This window comes from Halichoeres trimaculatus, unplaced genomic scaffold (assembly GCF_033239565.1).
Source record: "Halichoeres trimaculatus isolate MK-OKI-2021-1 unplaced genomic scaffold, fHalTri1.1 fHalTri1_scaffold_1, whole genome shotgun sequence".
Lineage (NCBI taxonomy): Eukaryota > Metazoa > Chordata > Actinopteri > Labriformes > Labridae > Halichoeres > Halichoeres trimaculatus.
In genome coordinates, this window is record NW_027437179.1 from 29,803,094 (window position 1) to 29,825,198 (window position 22,105).

The 22,105-nt window shown below is 39.6% G+C and overlaps 1 protein-coding gene across 12 annotated transcripts in view; it reads right to left on the bottom strand.

The window, feature by feature from the left end:
- The window catches only part of atp2b2 (ATPase plasma membrane Ca2+ transporting 2), a 141,477-nt gene that overhangs the window by 71,207 nt on the left and 48,165 nt on the right, over positions 1–22,105 (bottom strand). For 10 of the 12 annotated variants that reach the window (XM_074678874.1, XM_074678902.1, XM_074678885.1 and 7 more), the window contains exon 2: positions 1,853–2,602. In XM_074678874.1, the coding sequence (XP_074534975.1) occupies positions 1,853–2,051 (199 nt within the window). In that variant the 5' untranslated portion in view covers positions 2,052–2,602. Of the gene's footprint in view, positions 1–1,852; positions 2,603–2,807; positions 3,008–22,105 lie in introns of those variants that run through there. The other 2 variants (XM_074678863.1, XM_074678853.1) reach the window with 2 other exon arrangements.

Genomic DNA, 22,105 nt, shown 5'->3' on the forward strand with positions numbered 1-22,105 from the left:
CACTAGACTGCATTTACATCCATAATGTATTAACTCCTTAGAGCCTTGATTTTAATTGAACTTTCCCTTTATGATTTGAGTTATAGCAATGTAATTTATATTTTATTTATTAACTAAAAAGAAAACAAACTTTGAACTTTTCATAAAATATTTTGGTTTGCTTTCAATAAATTGGTCATATTTTTTGGGTTGGTAAATGAGGAAAAGAGTAATATGTTAATGTTACCTTTACCTCCAATTGGCGCTGTGCAGCATCATGTCCCAAATATAGTAGAAGTGCCAAATGTTAGGTTCCATCAATCAGATTGCATGTAACTCAAAAATCAGAAACTCGCAATTCTCCAGTCCTATTACAATTTTAATTACTTTTATTTGAGTGTTATTCAAGTCTGCAGGCTGTGATTCTGCTTTATTGTTGAGTGCACTAAAAATATTCTGGTTTTGTGAATCTAATCAAGATGCTCATAAGGAAGGAAAAATAAAATTATGATTTTATGTCTATTATGATAATTTTATTGCGAGTTTCAATTCTGTTTAATTTCAGGAGTGCTGTAACTCTGCAGGCAATTTTTCACACTGAAACTGCAAATATGGCAACAAGAAACAGCACTGCACCCCTTCCATCTGACTCTCCTTTGTGCTCTTATTTTCAACCATCTTATTTTGAATCAGCCTTTCTTCAGCACTGTGACTTGCATGTTTCTCGGATTATCTAGTTTACGCTCTTACAGCAGGTATTACCACTGGCTGCCCTAGAAGGGGTGCTATTGGATGAGACTACAAGGAAACACTATCTTCTGTAACCATCAGCCTATAGGGTTACAGGTTACCTCTGATGTCACACAGGTGGCACTACCTGCATACTGATCAAAGACATCAGGGGAGGTGGATAATATCAACCCTGTTATAAATATTCAATGCACAGATGAAGGAATTAGAGGGGTCTGGTGTTTGCATGCTTGGTGTACAGTGTCTTGGGGCAAACTGAGAGGTGATCCCACTTAAATGCAGTAAAGAAAAGGCTGGGGTTTGTTATGAATAGATGTCTGTATAAATATTTGACTAACCTAGAGAGGATATTATCACGTAGATCAGTAGTGACATGAATACAAAGGGATCTATGGGTGCCAAATGTGCTGCTTCAATGCATTTCTCCACTTTCCTTTAGATTTATTCACACTCTCTATAAATAAAAACAGTGTTATGCTATTAAAAAACTGTCCTTCAACTGTTAGGCACATCAGACTCACATATTTTCTATATTTTATTTTACAAGAAAATAACAATTTATTTATGCCATCTCACTTTCATTTATAAATTTGTATTTTTTTTTTTAATAATTTTATGTATGTTTAGTCCACAGCCCACGTGGACAAAACCTCCACAGTGTTGCCCCAGAGACCTGCTCCTTAATAAGGCTGTGGCTGATTGGCTGGCAGGACGGAAGAATGACACGAGGAGTGGGGGTGGGAGTGGGGTCTTGCATAGGGGTAGGGGTGTGAGGGGGGCTAAACTGTCCAGAGAGATTTCTATGCATACTAAACAGGTCTCACACTCGCTGGCTGTGAAGAATTTTCATTAGTCCCTTCAAACAGGACTCCCCCCCCCCACCTCCCCTGTGTGCTGCTGTGATGCTGTGCTTACGCATTCCTCCAGGTGCTTTACATGGTTGCTACACGTTTTTCCTTACATAAAGCAGGTGCATGATGATAAACATCAAATGAACAATGTGCACATTAAAAAATGACTCTTGTCAATCTTAGAGGAACACATTTTCAAGTTGAGATCTTTCACATTATACACACCAGTGCACACACACACATTAACAAACACACCCAAGCATGGGACTCACCTTCTGTTGGTGAGGTTTTCAGTCGTTTGCACAGTCCCTCTACGCCCCCGTAGTCCTCCTGGAGCTTGACCACCGCCTCTGTGCCACGCAGCTCCATGAGCGAGCGCAGCTCCATGAGCGAGCAGCCGAAGCCTGCCGCATGGTTCTCCTCATTTCTTTGGTTCTTGGCATAAAAATCGCTGTTGGACATGTCCCCCATGATGTCAACTTGTCAAGTCAGTTAGATTAGTGTTTCTTATTGCTTATAGATCAATCAAAAAGCTTGCACAGCAGGGGGATGAGCTTGGTCTCATCCAAAAAAATCCAAAACAGGTATCAAGCAGGCAACAACAATCAAAAAGAAGGGGAAAGAATGCCACTTGTAGGTTAAGTCGGCAGACAGAGATGAAAAAAAGAGAGAAGAATCCGGGGGGTGAATCGATGAGCAGCTTTGCTGTTTCAGGAGAGACTGTCAGATATCAGCAGACCAAAAGTATCAAAGAGGAGAAACAGAAGAAGAGGAGAAAGAGCAGCAGAGAACAAGGAGAGGAGGGGATGACGAAACACAAGTGGGGAGCATCCAGGTGAGCGTTGGACAGCCCCAGTGGTTAGGTCCTGAGAAGGGCAATGATGGCGGCGTCAAGTCCTGCAGGTCTCAGGCTCACCACGGCTGCAGTCCAGATCCGCTCCATGTGTGGCTTCCCATTGCTGCTTTTCTGCTGTTGCCTCCGCTGCCTCTCTGTCTCTACATGGTGGTCTTCCCCATCAATGCTACGGAGAGAGACAGAGGAAGAGAGGGAGAGAGGGAGAGAAAAAGAGAGCAAGGGAGGGAAAGAGAGGGAGTGAGATGAATTCAAAGAGGACAGAAGGTGAGGGAGGAGGAGGGAGATAAAAAGAGAGAGAGGACAAGAATAAGCGTCACGTTCTCAGAGCAGGAGAGAATGCAGCGGTAGATGAAGCACAGCTGAAGGACAACCTCTCCTGTCTGCTGCAGTAGCTGCAGCTCTGCTGTCTCTATCTACTGCTGCTGCTGCTGCTGCTGCTAACCTCATTCTGAGGACAAGCCGACTGACAGAGAGAGGGAATGATGATACAAAAGAGAGGGAGGGCGGGGAGAAGAGGATGCTCCTTTCTGGTGCAGAGCGGAGAGGAGTTGTGCGCGGGCAGGAGGCTGGGGCTGCTCTGACGACAGAGCGGAGAGGCAGCACGTAACGCTGCGCTGTCAAGGGGAGGATGGGCTGAGCGGTGAAGCCGCCGCTGCTGCTCTCTCTCATTCTACAACGAGTGACTTTCCTTTGCAGTCACTCGATCTCAGCCGTCTATTTCTTTCTGCCTGTTGCCTTGTAATGCCATGCACTAATGATTTCACTACCTGCCCTCTAATCCTGGTGCTACTCTTATTTTGGAGAAGCGACATCTGTGTCAATGAGGCACTACATTGCAGTTTAACAAATTGAGATTAAGGATGCTCCAATCCAACTTTTCTGGTTCCAGAACAATACCTGGGCTTTGGTATCAACTGGTACCAATACCGATCTGATATCAGCGTTAAATAATAACCTGCATGCCATACTGTGGAATAAGAATGGTAATGTTTTGGGTAAAAGGCAAGACAGAGTCTATGGAATTACTGAAGTTAATATTGATTTAAACTATGAATTATTTAAATGTTTACCATCAAAACAATTCTTCAGAATGTACACAAGTTCTTTTCAAATGTAGACTTTTATACCCTGATGACTGGTAATGCAGCTAAAAACAAAGCAGTGCATCAGAGGCAGTATCTCAAATCAAGTAGCAAAGGATGCTTGTAAAAAAAAACAATGAAAAAAAAAAAAAGGCAGAGAGCTGTTTGCCTGGATCTGCACCAATACACCGGTATACGATACCCGTTACCACCGATCAGTATCGGAGCATCCCTAATTAAGATATTTCAAGATATCTAAGAGGCCTAAATCGGTAACACATTTCTGATTTCCTTATCCTGCCTGCATCACTTGGCCCCAAGGATATTACTGTAAACTGTAGCTGTAACTTAAAACAGAAAAGTAGCAGCTAGTAGTAGTGGCTAACTGTTGTGCAGACAGAATCTGAGCTGTGATGGACTGTGTCTCAGGGGCAACCGCACCACAAACAGTGACTTTTTAAAAAAAACAGGTCAGTTTGCTTTGGCATGACATTTATTGAAAATAGTAAAAACAGATCGTCACAACCAAAATTCACATAAGCTCTTAGTACAACAACACAATGTTATGATCCAGTGATCTGTCACCAATGCTGTATACGTGTGCCCTCAATGCCTCCCCCTCCTCCACCAGATCTAAATAAGGTTTGTCTCTTATTTTATTATTCAAAGTAAACATCCGGCTCACAGCTGCCTTTCATCTCTTCCCACCCACTCAGGGGGAAACCAGGAGTCAGTGTGCCTGTGTTGTGTCATGCTTGATGCTACAGAAAGCAAACATATATGCAGGGGAAAAAATTGTCTGGCTTTGGTGTCTGACTGTGATCTGGGATGCTGAGTTTTAGAAAGCCCTCTAAATTGTTCCCTAAGGAGCCATAATGCAGCAGTAAAGAAGACAAAAAAGAAAGAAAGTGTGGGCCACCCAGGGGCACTTCATTACTCAAAATATTCAGCCAATTTTTACTTTGTCAGCAAAAATACCACAATAGATGGCTGGTCAATAATTCATGAGACTAATTTTTTTTAGCCATTATTCGAATTTTCTCAAAGGACCAACCTTTGCATGTGCACCATATGTCTATCTATAGATTTAAAAGACTGTTAATCAACTGAACACATAGAATGTTATGTAAATAGCACATACTATAACATTAAATGTTAATCATATAATGTTAATCAGATGTTCTTGTGCTCTCTACTTTTTAAAGAGGGGTATCCCATATTTGAAACATTGATATAAAGTAACAAAGTTGGATGTCAATACTAAACATGCACATTTTCAAACAACTAAGTAGTCATTTTCCCTTACTAGAAATCCCTGGATCTCTCTGTAAACTGCTCAAAACTGTAAGTTCTAAAAATAACACAAGATCTCCACAAGCTCCACTTGCTGAAATGATGATGTCACTGCATGAAGACCTCCTAACTAGTACAGGACAGGCCTCCAGATGACTGCCCAATCAGAGGACAGGGGGTTCAAGGTGCAGGGAACCTTAAAGAGACAGCAGTTAAAAGGAAGAATCTCAGGCAAAGGCTGAGAAAAATGTTTTTCTAAAATGTATGTGTGAGAAAATGAAGGTTAATATAAGCTGTAAATTATGTATCAGAAGGATAATATCATACCCCAGCTTTGACAACTGAATTGGCACGAATGATCTGGGAGTATATTCTAAATGGTACTAGCTTGATTCTTATCTGACTGCATTAAAGTGGATTTTGTCTGTTGCAGATGGTATTGTTGCAGTAACAATGAAATTGCCTTTTTTTTCTTTTTGCAGGAATTAATGGGATGTAGTTTATTATCTCAACCACACTTACATGATCAGCAGAATGGAAAATATCAAGTGTGATGACACAGTTCAGATGGGACTTGTACCAGACACAATCAGGTGCTCAGGAACAGCACTGACCTTGTCACAGCAGGGCGGTGAGAGACCCTGCCAACATGTGAAAACACATCTGTAACTCCACAGGAACCAGGCCTGGCTGCTAATGAGCTCCAGCTCTTACTGAAGTGACAAAGTTAGACAGCATTGGCAATGTCACCTGGACAGGAGGAACCTAACGAACCTGCTCAACATGTCTGTAGAGCAGATGAAGGCTGGCTGGAAAGCCATTTACTGCACTTACTTAAGTAATTTAACAGCACAGTCGGAGGTTCCTTCCAACTCAGCTTTATAACTCTGCTTTTTAAAATTTTGAGCAAAAGTGTAACTTTGTAGAGCGGTTATTATGCACTTCTAGGCTTCATGTCCCTCTATTACTCTATACTCGCCTTGCATGAGTTACAGCTCAATAAAATCCAAAGTATTCTCACACTGGTGTTTAAAAAAGCCTCACTTTGGCCTCTGTCTGAAACACTTTATTTTAATTGCTGACTCTTTAAAACGGACCACTCTGACTTTGGTATTTGAGGTCCACCCCTCCAACATTTTGTGAATCAATTGGGAGATCCTTAAGTGATGATCTCGAAAGTTCAGCAAGAAGATCTCGTGGTAGTTTTAGAGCAGTGTTTTGAGTAGTTCACCAAAAGAGTCAGGGATTTCTTTTGTTTCAAAACTTTGCTCACATTTAGTATGGACATCCAGCTTTCAAAAGTAGCTTGAAATCTCTGTTTAAAACATGGCAAAACATATAAACAGCTACAAAAAAAGTTTCTAATTTAAAATCCATATACTAACAATAATACTTATAATATGCTGTCACAGACGAGCAGACTATGAGGTAAATTTAAAATACATTTTGATTGCTGTACTTTAGTGTTAGACTGTTAGTCTTTTTTTCTAAGCAACATCTGAGAACTATTTCTACCAGCGAATCAAGAAGGGAGCATTTCCAACTAAGGCCAATGCGTGTGTGTGTGTTTAGCACCTACAGAACAGATTAATATACTCATGATTCATTAGATAAAAGACTTGAGATTTTCCAGCCTAGTTGAGTTTTGGCTAGTTTTTCCATTAATTAAACATTAAAACTGACAGCCTGGGCTCAGACTGCGTCTTTCTCTCTGTTTTTTATCCAACCTTTTATGCTGTCCCCTTTTCCTGACGAACAGGTCCAATCAATGTTGGTGGTTCTCTTTGCATGCCAAGGCAGACATCTGTGCCTGCCAGATCCTCCAAAAAAATGCTAAATGAAAGCAAACAAATGCTCTCCCAGGGAAATAGATGGGTAAGTGTGTGTGTGTGTGTGTGTGTGTGTGTGTGTGTGTGTGTGTGTGTGTGTGTGTGTGTGTGTGTGTGTGTGTGTGTGTGTGTGTGTGTGTGTTGTCTGAATCGTAAGCAGCTGGCTTAGGGGTGAAACTACATCAGGAGGGCACAGCCACCCTCATCAGTTACTCTGATAAAACTTGAACCTTACCTCAGCAGTAAGGCTAACTGCAGATTTCTTTTCTAACTTGTTTTGTTTCAAAATATCAGTGAACCAGATATGTTTTTGGACCTTAAGACATATAACTCACTGGACGTTGGTGCAGAATGGATGAGTCTTGTCCATAAATTCCCTGCTGTAAACCGTAATCTACATATTCAACCATGATTCTCTCCTCATGTATAGTTGAAATAACTAAAAGACAAGCTGAAGCTAATAGGATCTTCAACCTTATACTAAAAAAAGTGTAGAGAAGGTAGAAGTTGGTTTACAGCCATACAAACAAGGAACTGGCAGCAGTTAAAATCACTGTACACAGTTACATGGGAACCGTTTTCTGTAATCCAGCAGTTTTGCCGTTTGTACTGAACGGCATGGGTAATCATCTGAAGATTCACTGACGTACAAACAGCAGTTTTAAGCTCTCATCTCATATCTATAGCAGCTAAATTATCTTATAAGTGAGCAGTGAATCACAGTCATTGATAAAGAAGTTGAATGTTTACAATCAATGTATTACAAAAATGCATAGAGCTGAATTGATCTTATGAGCAAACAAATCTTATGACTGCAGCAGATAATGCATAAACACAACAATCGCTGAAGTATGGCGACTTTGGAACTAGTAGAGCAGTCTTTATTTCTTTACATATTTCCAGTCCGTGAGCTGCTGCCCTAAAAAACTCCTCTTTAGAATTATGGACTAAAATGCACTGTAGCCTAATGCTAATACTGCAACTTCTGCTGTTTACTGAAGTGTGGGGGGTTTACGTTGCAATAGACATCTGACTCTAAATGGAAGATCGAAAACAACCACTAGACTCACTAAGAAAGACTGTAACCATACAAGATCATTAAAAACACTGATGACCTTGAAATAAATAAAATACAGGTATAATTAGTTCGATAGCTTTGCAATAGGAATTTTCAGTATTACTTTAAAAATAAATTTAACTTTAGAAAAACTTGACTCAAACTCATTCAAATCAAACTGAGGACAAAATGTGCTGACAAGAAGACCATGCTAGCAAAATTTGTCAGTCTTCAATCTGTTTTTTTTTTCCACTTGGTGACAGTTTGTTGATACAATTACTAATCCCCAAACTATTTTCATGCTGAATATCGCACTTCCAATTACCAATCTTTTAAATCAGTGTGTTTGCAAATATATATATCATCATGCAAGTGTTACGTATTATGTGGACACACAGCAGCCTATCTGTGAAGTATGACAACAGGGGCTGAGAGGTAAGAGAGATTGAGATGGAAGAAGAAGAGATGATGATGAAAGCAGTGGTGATGAGATGGTAAAAGGTGAAGATGAAAGGCTGTTTTTAAAGAATAGTTGAGCTATGAGAAGAGGAGACATAATAACCACAATAGGGGAGGGTAAGGTAGAGCTGGAGGGGACAGCTGGAGTCTGAGCTGGGTAGCTAATGTTCACCTCTGTGTACAATGTAAACACACAAATACCAGCATGAATATATCCACACATGAACTTGGTTTTCTCATCCAAGCAACAGGATGACTGCTGTAAGTAGTATCATAGTTAGTGTTTCATCTTCGTTTCCAGGTAAAGTCAAGAGGACTGCAGTGTGTCAAAATGGTTCTCCCTCGCCAATGAATAATTTGAACATCAAAGCTGAAGTTCTTGTCCTCGTGAATAGTGTTGGAGGAAGAGAGTTCTTCATGAAATTTTTAGCATCTTGCAGAAATTCCCATCACCATCACTCCCAATCTTGTCTTTGTACTTCGATCTATCTTTATACTGTCCCACCAATCGCTGTTCCCTCTGTTGCACCTGTCTATCTGGAGCTGACTAAAACTCCCCTGCTGTTATATTCCTTTGTCTACCTCCCTGCCTACATGCCAGTCTGCCTGCATCGCTGGCATGCTCCCCATGGCTTGACAGTGAATAATGAGCAACATATCAGTTGAAGAGAAAGTGAAGAATTTGCTACATTTTATCTCAAGTGTGAGAACATTTCATCAGATTTCATGAACATGAGACCTCCTGACCACTACTGTACAGTTTTTTTTTTCAATTATGCATTAACACTTAACCAGGCCTCAAACTATATCATAATACAAAAAACAGAACTACCACATGAAAAACTCAACCCATGAGTCCACCATAGCAACTTGAGCCATGTGTTGATGAGGCCTGTTGCTTATTAAAGTTAAAAATAAAAGCAGTAGTAATGATACTAATATACATTTAAATAAATTACAAATACAATTGGGTTTAATGGCTGGGTTTCAGTACTGATAAAAGCATCACGGCTATCATTTTGGACACAACTGTTTAGCTAAAGATATAAACATCGACTGAATGTATGCAGCACTGAGGTTGGCAACTGGCATCCTGTGGGCCAAAGCTGCCCCACTAGCAATAATATATGGCCCAAAAGATTATCTTGATAGTGAATTATGTTTATTTATTTCTCTTATCAAACAAGCCTTGACAGTCAGACACAACACCCACACCACAGAACAGGGCACAAGCTGCACTGCAGACAGTGGACAGCGCCTGGTGCTGAAACACAGCCTCAACAATCACTGGAATCACTGCTTTGCACAAAGTTTAACACACACTGATGCTGCTGAGTGACAATTTACAAAAGACATTCTGTTTAAGTCTACTTCAAATTCCAGTGGTATCTTTTTAATTAAGTTTCAAAAACTAGTCTTAGAAAGAGGTCTGCCCAAGGCCAAACTTTTATCCTGACACCCTAAAAAAGGGATTTTTTTCATGCTTGTTGACATGAAAGACAATTTGGTAACTTTTCATGCTGGAACTAAAATCCATCTTCCAGTCTGTTTTCGTCAAATGCAAAACAGTTTCGCATCAATTTTAAAGCGTTGGACTGCAGACCACTTCACAACCTGAGTAATCATAAGGATTTATTTTGGCAGCAGAAGCATTTAGCTCCTTTTACTCAGATGAGTTTTCATTCTTTATACTCTAACAGTTAAGAGCATAATAATGAGGATACTCCACCACAGGCTCAAGTTTGACAGATTTTGGACTGGATCATGACATTTCAAAGTAACAGGTGTTTTAGAGCCAAATGTGACCGTGCTACCTGCCAACCCCAGCAATTGCAATAGCTGTTGAACATGAGGACAGTTCTAGAGAATACACTTTAGTGTATCTTTTGTTATAATGTAAAATTTATTTCTTTAATGACAAACTAAAGGCACTGTCGAGAAGGGCACTTGGCCAATAATCACTAGTTAACAAGGTCACGCTTTCATTCAGTTCATTCAGGTTTGTCTGCAAGTCGGTTATGTTAACTGGAGGTTCTGAACCTTGTTTCTACTGTGTGTGGTTAATGAAAAAGTAAGTGACCATGGTTTTTGTCCAAATACGACAATAAGGCCTCACCATGGAGAATTAAGAGTAAGTGAAAGTTTTAAGTACCATTAATGGAAACAGATTTCATGTTGACAGTATCAAAAAAATCTGTATTTAATATTTGTATCTTAAAAACCTGTGATGGGTTTAATGATGGAAAAAATAAACTGCTTGCCTTGATGCCTGTTGTTTTAGATCCTGCAAGTCTGGATGTAGTTTTTGGGACCTTGGGGAAAAACATTCTTTAAAACAATTTTCTGATGAGTGGCAGCCTTTTTATTTGTGATTTTGTCACAGATTTGTTTTATTTTAGAGTCACCAAAATGTAAATATTTAGCACATGGCAGTGACTAATAATATGTACTACCAGGTTAAAGAGTGATCCTGTATTTTTCAACCAGTACAATTTTAGGGCACTAAGCTTAAGATTCCTTTTGAGTCAATAGTTTATATTGTTGATACGTTAAAAAGATTCCAAGAATGCAGCTTTCTCTGACTGAGAAGACTTCATACGTTAATACAGTGCACGCTATTCAAGTGTTACTTTTTTCTTTAACATGTATTCTTCGATCTGGCTATGCCCTGACTGCAGGGCCTCTCTGATCTTCTTGGTGATTATAAAGAACAAGTGTTATTGATGAGGCAGTCCTCAAGATTAATTACAGCTTTCTCTCTGATAAGAGGTTCCCCATCTGAGAGGCAGTAAGTAGTTTGTTGTTGTCCACAGTGAAGCCATGCGCATTCTCCATTTGTCTGTCTCAAAATGTCCTTGAGCACAGTGAGGCTGAGCTGAGCCCACTGCACCATCAGCAGAAGCACTGGCACATAGCACCCCCTGCCTGCGACAAAAAGAAGTGCAGAGGACTTCAATGATGGTCTAGGTGTTTTGAGCACCTGCAATGCAAGTATTGAATTTTAACTGTAGAGCACAGGTTTGCAAACACTTTGGTTTGTATCATGATGGATGAGTTGCCCATGCATAATACTTTTTAATTACATTAATGTAGCACAAAAATTACAGAAATTACAGGTATTCATTGATAGAGAGTAAAAACTATGTTTAAATATTAGAGGTTTTAAATTGGAAGTATGATCATTTCTTAGATATGTAACAAAAACCTGTATTGCTTGTTTTTCAAGTTCTCACTTGCTTGTAAATTTGAAAACAAACGTCTTTCTGGTAGATTTTTTTTTTCGCAATTAGGTGTTGAAAAGTACAGCAGATGTCTCCATGAATTGTTCAAGAAACCTACTTAGTCTTAGGCTACAAATAAATGCGTGAAAAAATGATAAATCCCTGCCTAGCTGCAGATGTAGTTGGGCCATTTCAAGGGAATCCCCCAAAACACACGCATCAGATAGCAGCTGCTGCGCAACACTGCACTGCAATATCCAAGTGCACACCAGCACACTGACAAAGAGAGAAAATGTGGTAATTGACATTGTCTCTTAGGTGAATTGTTATATAACTACCGCACAGAGAGAACCCGCTTTCAGCCACCATCAGTGCTCTCTAATTGGGTTGAAAGCAGCTGTCATGCTAACTAAGCGCAGCCGACACAGTCTGACTAAGAAAAAGGTTATTTTAGAAGCCGATGCATGAGCTCAAAAAGGACTGCAGCACCAACTCACATCAGGCAGAAGAGGAGATAAAGCAGAGAGAAGGGGGGTGGGGGGGGTGAGAGCGAGAGATGACTCAGACAGAGAGAAGGAGACACTTACGGATACATACGTCCATGTGTATGCTTGTGTTGAGTCTATATCGGCTTATTTGATGGAGAGGTTGGTTTGAAGAAAACAGGCAACCTCAATAGCTGCAGGGACTGCTGTGTGTCACTGCAGAGTGAAATTGAGAAGTGAGAAAGTGGGAGCCGGTGATGATATGCTATAGCTGTGAGATGACTGGGTTAGTCAGAGGACGAGGAACTGAGTGAGAGAAGCCTTTGGTGCAAAATGAGAAGCCTGGGTGGACCCTGTCTCTCACATCTGAAAAAATGTCCACCAAAAGAGAACAAGCAGTGCCTCAATTATGAAGTAAGTTGTGCTACTGTGGGTGACCCTCTCTTCTCTCTCCCAGGGTCCTTTTCACTCCTGTCTGTCTCCTTTATCTGCTTCTGCAGCACACACAGCCACTCTGGTTGGTGTACAGATGTCACTTCTCTTCGCTCATTGGTCCATGCTTCAAATCAAAAAGCCTTCCTAATGAACTTTCTCTTTTCTTTATGCAGTAGGATATCTTGACATGAACTCTGCCTCATTCTTTATTAATTGGCACAAATTAAGAACTTTTTTTATCCTATCCTAGTTGGAGTTGAAAGGAGTTCTGCTGTATTGATGGCCTCTTGAACACCTTCCACTGAATCTGGTTGCACTTGGTGAGAAAATTGCATTACACAACATCTGTAACGTTGTCAGGCTGTGGAGTGAGATATGGAGATGTGGAGTGTAATCCTGCCTGAAGCAGCAGCATTAAAGGGGACCTCTTATGCAAATTTCCAGCTGTATATTTTTATTCTAGGACTCCACGAGAATAGCTCAGTATGATTCACTGTTCAGAAATATCCTTATTTGACTGAAACTGGCCCCGGTGAAGCTCCTCGCTTCATCCACTGTCTAAAATAAGTATTCTGAGCTCCTGCGTCTGTAAAATGCCCCCTGCTCAAAGCCAACTTTCTTCTGTTTGGTCAGCTTCACAGGGACGTGTTCCCACGACTTCATCCTCCTTGAATACATGAACACGGACTGAAAAGTGACATGCACTGGCATGCCAGGGATTTAGAAATAGTCTCACTTGTTGTGTATTTGCCTTTTCATGATTACATAAAATGGTGTCTTTGTCCCAGAAAAGAAAAATACCGATTTCAGGCACAGGTGTCACTGCAATCAACACCAAACCTCTCAGCAGTTTTAAATGGCAACTTTTCATACTAACTGTCAAAATGACCATCCTGAACTTTCCTGAGGATATGGGCAAATTGGTTCCGGCAGGAATATTCTGTTTGAGACTGATTTGGCAAGTAGAGTTGTTCCAATATCTGCCCATGCTTTCAATTTTCTCGTTGAAAATGCACAAATGTTCTAATTTTTTTCAAAGGTGGGGAGTCCAGGAAGAATTTTATAGCTAGGTAAAGTCATTGGTAATTTATTTACTTTATTTAACCACTACTTAAAGCCGCATTTAAAATGAACAGCCAGCAGTGTAACATTAAATGTAAGTATGAAAAAATATAAGCAAAAGCATAAAAGGCAACATCAAAAAACTATGCCCACATAAACACTGCCACTCTATATACAGAAACAAATGGAGCATGAAAAGCCATTATTTTTGAAAAACAAACTAATCCAAATTATGTCAGAACATAATGATTTAATAGTCAATGCTTATGTAGTGTTAGTTTAATAGTGTTGGCGATGCTTCGATGCGTTAATAGGCTGTGGTTTTGTCTCTGTAGGATATCATCCTTTAAATGAGAAGCAGCTTTGCTGGCTGCCAATAAACTCTCAAATCAAACTTGACTCCAGGCTTTGCTCTCCTGGAGCACGGCATCTAGCTGTCCATCACCTTGTGCTGGAACTCAGAGAAGTGAGACCCTGATAAATTATACAATAAAGTAAATTCAATGAAAAAAAATCTGTTTCAGTTTTTCAAATTGTCATTAAAGTGTTGTTATCATACACTATTACCTGAAATGAACACTTTTAAAGGAAAGATTGGTGATAAACTAATAGATGATTTACAGAAAAAGTAGAATTAAAGTTGCATTTAAGTCAGGAGAATCAATCTCTCTCTATGAAACTGCTGAACTGACACTGATCTCTTGAGTCAGAACACCCCAAGAGTAATAAATATAAAACACTTGTCCAAAAAATATGCATATATATCAGACTGCTCACAGGCAATGACAACTCAAATGTATACTATTAATCGATGAAGGTAAGCAAAAGGAACTGCTTGCTATCAGCCTTACTAATGGTGCTATTTCAGAGATGGCAAAGTAGGTTTTCACATAACTAGATTCAAATGTTTATCATTGTTTAAATCTTTTAACAGCTTCCTTTGCCTTTTCAATTGTTCAAAATTTGAAGAAGTAATTTATTAAAAACAAATACCTGTAAGTTAATGTTAAAATTAATGTTCAGTCATATGGAGATTAACTTGATTGATGATCAAAAAGCAAATGCTTTCATGGCTTTCAGCTCTTGTTCTTGTTTTGAAGTACAGGTTAAATTAAACTCCCTCGCAAACACCTTCCTAAAATGTCATCACCAGAGTGCCTGGTGGACTCTGTTAAAACCCTGCGCACAAAGAACCCTGGAAAATGTCGAAGGTGTTTCTTTTCACTTGTGCCCTTTGTAAGGATTACAACTCTGACGTTCTTTGTGTACGAGCTTCTGTATCATAACTTTAGCCCAGTCAAACTGAAAATGAGTCTATTTTAATCTCCAGCACACTCATTACCTTTGGAGAATAATGCATTAAACAAGTGGATGACAAATGGTCTCATGGGGATTTTGCTAATCCACACACATGACACACAGTGCAGTCGACATGTAATATGGTTCACAGGGAAGTGACGGTCTCACATTGCTGGTGGGTTAAACATGCAGACCAAGCACAACATACTGAGTCATCATCATTTTCAAGGTTGAGTGCGTGTAGCTTGTGTGCAATGAGCCAGAGACTGTAAAGTTTAACCTCTAAAATCAGGTCTTGGGTTAAATCTATGATATAATGGTAATGGTATACCTCAGGCTCTCAGAATCCATATGAGCCCCTGCATTCGAAAACTTAATTTATTTTCAGTGCCATTACGTTTGCCTCTTATGCTCTGTTGTTAAGCCAGAATATCTTATTTCAGACAAGTTTTCTGTTAAAAGGAGGAGAACTGCAGCAGTGCTCCCACCTTTCTAAAAATCATAGAGAAAGAAAAGTGCACAGTCATACAGTAGACAGATAGCATGCACCTGCTCTCACATGTGCATACAAATCAAAACGCCTGTTTTCAGGCCAAATCTGAGAATGTCAAGCACCTGTAAATAAATAATTTTTATAATAATGATGTCATCTTTTGTTTTTATGGTGGGCATTCATTTTCACAGACAAAAAGGTGAAACAAAATTGCTAATGATGACCAATCAGCATGTATACTCATTAATACAAGCAATTATCCTCAACAACAGAAACAAAACTCAGTTGTCAAAAACAAAATGAGCTTCATCTCCCTCCCTCTACCATCCGTTTTCCTGTGGGTCAGGATCGTGAACTCAGATTACTCATCTGCTCTCAGATAAGTAAGCCTTTTTTCATGGAAGCTCTATGTTGCTTCTGAACACGACAAGCTGCTTAGTCCGTACGAGGAAAACAAGCCAGGATCAAAAGCATGATACAGCTTCTCACAGGAAGCACGCACAGGTCAAACATCATCTGAGGTAAACAGAGGAGCATCCAGCTGTCAATGAAGGATGCAGAACAGGATAGTGAATCTATTTTTAGCATTCAGCAATGATATTTTTGAGCTTCGAGATATAGGTGATATTAAGTATGAAACAGGTCAGTTTTAACAGCTGACAAGACTTGAGGGCAAAACATGAACAGACATAAGAGAACATGTGTGAGGACATCAGAACATGAGCTGAGTTTAACCGAAGACTGTGCTAAACACGGACAAAGCTTCAGTGATATAAACCAACAATCTGAGCCCAAAGATCAGAAAATATTGTCTTGGAATCGCCCAGACTGACTAACTTTTCACTAATCTAGAAAAAGGACAAAGGTGGAGTTCAGATCAAAGCTTTGCCACTCAGTAAACTACAAAAACAAGCCAGATACATGACACTTATGGTGAGTTCACACCAAACGTAAATAAGAGTCATGTGTGCAAGAGAATTGCATGTAAGGTAAAGACACAGGTAGACGTATGTTCCCGTTGGGCAAAAAATCTGACTTTTTAGTATAAATTGAATCCTGAAGTGCTCTAAACAGTTTGGTTTCAATTTTAAACATTCTATTTTGTCCTTTTGATTCACCGCTCTGGCAGCACTACACGTTTCTACCCTACTAAGGCTCAGCCTTGGAGTTGAGTTCGAAGGGACTTCCTTCCCTCTTGCAAAGTTTGAGTCCTTTGGCAATCACTAATTAAGCAGGTGATCGCGAAACATTTGCGTGAACATGTAAGCGGGGATTGTTGGAGCTTGGTGAGATTGTCCCATTAGCCTTTATTCAATAAAAATAAATTGAGTTTTCAAAAATGTAGCCATACCTTCAAATTTTATGAATATATGAATTTAAGGACAAAACCATTTTCATGGTGGTTGTTGACAGGTTTAATTTTACTGTAAAATGTGCACTTTAGTATGAAATCCAATGTATGTTTGTTTTTAGACACAAGTGGACACTCGTGGAACAACAGTTTTTTTTTCAGCATCCACATTACTTTCTGTTTTCAACCCCAGAGATTCTTGCATGTTTTAGGGTAGGCATGTGAGATTCGAGGTGTAATCTAAAACTTTGTTCTTTAATTTCTAAAACAGTATGACATTGTGTAACAATAAAATGAAAAGGGATCAATGCTGTCCACTCCCTATTGGACCTTTTCCCCCTCAAACAAGCTTGAGACACTTCGTGTTTGGTTCTCAGTAAGTAGTATCCTCTATATAATGTGAGTTGTCTACATTCTTGATTATCTTCTGCCTTTCAAGACAGCACTGAAACATGACATTTCCTAAATTGGCTGTTTCAGAATAAAGGTGTTCCAGCAACACAAAATCTGGAGACTTTTATGGCTAAAAATTTGTTAGAGACAAATGTCTGTGATCAAATTAACTGAGATTTAGCAGAGGTACAGTCAGCTGCAAATTAACTCAACAGTATTTACAGCTGCTCCTTGGACCACGAGTCACAGCCACAGCCAGCTTCTTTTAATCATCTTGGTCTTAAGACAACTGCGTCATCAGTTGCAACACACTTTGTAACAGAGACATAAATCCCTGCAACACAGGCACTTGCAGACATCAAGCTTGGAAAACAAACAACAAAAAAGAACAAAAGATTACTTAGTTCCTGCTGCCAACTTAGTTACTACTTCCACATCATCAGTCTGTCTACCTTGTCCTATTTTAAACGTCTGCTGTCTGGATGCCCCCTGGATGCCTGCATGCCTTATTCTTACAATCTCATGATATAATGCAGTCTTCCATCTGAGAGACAGGGTCTGTTCATCAATCTTAGGTAGGAGTTGACATGCAGGTGAGATATTGGTATCTATAAACAGTGTGTCACACAGCACTGCCAAGCATGCAGGATTAGCCTTACAACAATAGTGAGAAAACACTTGATCCTAGTGATGCATTATTTTGGAAATACCACTGATTGTATGGGCATGAGAGAAAAAAAAAGACAAATACTGGTAGTTTGAGTTTCATTGAAAAATAATGCAGCATAAGGGAAGCCTATAAAGATGGACTTACTTTGACGTTAGCTGTCTGTAGGGAGATAAGGAGGAAAAAATGGTGTAAAATTGGCTTTAGCAAAATAACTCCTTCATAAAAAAAGGAAATTAGCCCCAGTTGCACTTGGTTAATGTTCAGAAGCTTCAGCTAGCCACTAACACACACACACAGTCTGCTTCCCTTCATTCATGCAATAATCTCAGCAATAAGTAGGCTAAAGACATGAAAACTTAAGGAGGGGGTCTGTTGCATTCCCATAAAACTTGAAACAGTCCATTCTTAATTTTGCATGAGATCTTCAAAAGATCTTCAGGAGATCTACTTAAGTTATGACATGTTAGCATGAGGATCTCCTGACTGGTTCATGACATGTTCGAGACATGGGCCTCAAACACCAAGGTCTTCCCATAGCTCTTCCTTGTAGAGGCCTCCAGAGGGCTGACTAATCAAAGAGAAGGGGGTTGAGCAGCTGGGAGCCTTAAAGAGACAGCAGCTAAAACAAAGCATTTCAGACAGAGGTGTCCTTTAGCACAAGTGTCAGAAAAACAATGACTTTTCGAGCTGTATGGCACATAAAGCTACTACAGGGGTACCAGAGGGAGAGCACAGAGCTTTAGAAAAAACACAATACCTTCTCTTTAAGCTGCTCTGTTTTCTAAGGGGAGGCTTGAATCATATAATGCATTTAGCAACATCTACGCCACATGTATTCGTCTAAATTTATGCATTCACACTGAACATGCTAGAGCTCTACATATTTAGATACTGCGTGCTCATTCCTATGCAGGCCCACACACATACACACTCACACACATTAACTTCTTGCTGCAAGGTCACTAGAAGATAGAAGGAAAAAAATGCTGTGGCCCTCTCCTTGCTCCAGATGAGCCTAAGGAAATCATGAGGGAATTATTGGTCTAATTAAATTGAACAGAGTCTAAGTGTGCAACGAGGAGACTACTGAGAGAAGGAGGAGAATAGAGGAGAAGAAAAAGGTATACAAGATGGAATGAGCAACAGTAAACCTTTGAATCTAACATGCGAGTATACACATCAACAAGCCTGTAGTCCATGTTAGAGGAAAAATTAAATTTAGGTTCATTTTATGCCTGATTAATAATGTGCATTTGCATTTAAATATTCATAGATTTAAAGTATGCTTCAATATGTGTTTAAGTGTGCATAGAAAAGAAAATAGCTTAAAAATAGAACCTCTGGGGTTATACTTCAAAAAACTACTATTAAAGTGGGTTCATGTACAAATAAACAAACTACCAACCTTAACTCCAAAACATAGTAGTAGTGGTAGTAGTAGTAGTCTAATAGTTCCGTCTAATAGTCTGCACAGTATGGGAAACAAAAGAAAAAGGCTGGCCACATTTGCCTCAATTTCTTATTAAACTGCAATGAACAGGAAAATGTGTTTTGAACGGAAAATAATGTATTTAACCTTGCAGAAGCACAGTTTAAATGTGTCAAGGAGTTTCTAAGCCACATTTCTAAAAATAACTCCTCCACCAATCACCAACCATGACACCAAAAATATAATGACTGACAGGTCAGAAGTGAAGAAGATGAAAGCTGTTAATAACTGTCAGTCAATGCGTAATGCACACATTTAACACTCCCCATGCTGTCATGTCTTCAGTTTTCTCACCTTTGTCAGGTTAACGAGAAGATAGGAACCAAACATAACATTACATGTTATGTCGCATGCATATACAGCTTCATACATTCTTATTAAAAAACAAACAAACAAAAAAAAAACAAAAACATGTTGAATCAAGTGCCCTTTTGTAGGGAAAAAGTCCTGAAATCGGATAAACTTCATTTATTTTCTGTTTTTTAATTGTAAAGATGGCGCAAATAACTGGTCCAACTCTCTTGGAAGGAGCTCTACTTTGTTATTACTTTAAAGGTAGGGTCTGCAGAAATTTGTGTTACTTGTTAGTAAACACATCATTCAAATTGGACTCCTCCTTCTTGGCTCAGTGCCAGGGGCGGCGCACACACACCCTCCAACCGTGACTCCATGAACACACTCACTTGCCCAGCAACCACTTGAAGAACCACATTTCTATGCGGGAGAGAGTCGAGAGCCATGCACCTGACTTGGCATGCTAGCACAGGCTAATCACGGGTATTTGATGCATATCCGGTTAGCAGGAAGCCAACTCATGTCGCTCTTTTCCCTGTGCTGCTCACCAAGTGCCAGAAAGCGAGCGAAAGTTGAGCCAAGCTTCATCCCCTTTAGGAAAAAGCTTTATCTGTTTCCCGTTTCGTTTCACTATGGTTGTGTTTTTCTTTCTCTGTGCTACGTCCACTAACTTAACCATTCAGGATAGCTTTCTCCACTCCCTACTTGCACACTAGGTGAGGTAGCCACACCTACTCTTCATCCAGAAACATCAACATGCAGACTATGGAGCAGGTTCGAGGCAGACTCTGACACTGACACACATGTATAGAGGTACACAGGAGATGACAGAGCGGGATTATCCCTGTAAAAGTTAGCGTTTTATTTTTTTCCGGAAAATTCTGCAGGCCCTATCTTTGAGTCTGTAATACAAGTCATACCTAAAAGATTTATAAAGATGACGGCTGGTAAAAATGTTTACACTGGTTGAAAACTAACTCTATATTCAATACGTTTTTATGCAGACGTGTTGCTTTTTTTTCAGTTCCGCCTGAACTCAACCTACAGTAGCATCTAAAGTTGGGACATATGGATTGATCCACTTCCTTCCACCACTTTGTCATCTATTGGCAGTAAGCCACATCTGTCCAGGTGCTGGACCCACAAGAGCACCTGAACAAATGTGGCTTAATGGGATAGCTGTGATGGCACCAGCATCCTATGCTTACATTTCGCAGTCATGGGACACTCATAGACTGTAATGTATATGGACGTTGTGTCCATGATGTCACCAACTTGTTTCTAAGGTGGGACTTTGAAGCTCATCATCAACAAGTGTGAGATTGGAAAAACAAGAAAGTAACAATAGCATGACTTATTTCAGTTCCTATGACTGACATCGAATGTCCTGTGATGTGACTATTGCACATGTGCACATTGTCATCGTAATGGTCAAAGGATACAGTGCCAGCCTTCATTAAAATCTACTGAGGTAAAAAGGTGCTAAAAGAAATCCCCATCATGTCTCCAGCATGCTCTGCACAGGGAAAGGGTTGATTGCTTCTTTGAGCTCCAGTCAAGACAGTGACTGTCTCATGTCTGTCTAACATGAGTCTGGTTCTGTCCTAGGTTTCTGTCCGTTAAAGGGAAGTTTTTCCTTGCCATTGTAACTTGCTAAATGCAGCAAAGTCCTGTACTCATGGTGGATTAAAATAAGATAAAACTCCTTTTCTTGTCTTGATGTTGGGTTTCTGCTAATAAAATTTTATTAACATTTACGGGTCTAGACCTGTAAATGTTTTTGTAAAGTGTCTTGAGATAACGTTTGTTATGATCTGGCGCTATACAAATAAAGATTGATTGATTGATTAATTGATTGATTGATCTTCTGGGTAAAATACAATCAGTATTGTAACATCTCTCTTTGCATCTGGTACAGGCATTTAGGACACAGCTCGTTATGGATGAACAAAAAGGTATTAAAAGTGTGTCATCTGCATAATATTTGATTCAAAAATTAGGACAAAAAAAGTTGAGAGCAAAATCAGGACAGAAATGTTGACAGCAAAATTTACACTCTGGTAAAAGTACATTAAAGGTTGTTGATATTGACTTAACCCCAAATCTCAAACTTTTCTGAAAAGCTTCAAATTTGTCCTCCCTTTGACATTTTGTTTCTTGGAAGGAATGCCAACCAAATGTGATGCAACTGTGGTAGGCTGAGAATTTAACCTGAATTCACCTCAAAAAGCATGAGGTTCTCACAGTTGCTACCTGTACTTTTCTCCACTGTATCTCCACATCTCTCATTTTCTTTCTCTCTTGTTTTCTCAGGTTTAAGAAATACAAATGGTATGTATAATGTAACAAAGCACCATAAATGCTATCCTGTAATTCATCTTTCTCAGCAGAAAAAAACTTAACACTGTCCTCGACTCTTTAGAATTTTAAAATCTATTTAAGCAGAAAATAGATGGTAAGGGTCTGCTCTAGCACTGTGCTTGTCGCTATGCTACACAGAGGTGATGATGACACAGCAAAATTGAATACACTGCGACGCTCACAGATTCTTCCTTGACTACAGGAGATGTGACGGAGCACAGGAAGGTATGATTTTTCCAATGTTAACACCTCTGTTTGTTTTCTCATCTGTTTTCCGTCATGATTGTTACATCAAATAATTAGCCACACATTCCACAAGCATTGGGATCGACTTTATTATGGCTGCTTACATAGCACTTTTGAACTGCAGGTGAAAATCATTCTAATGACTAGATC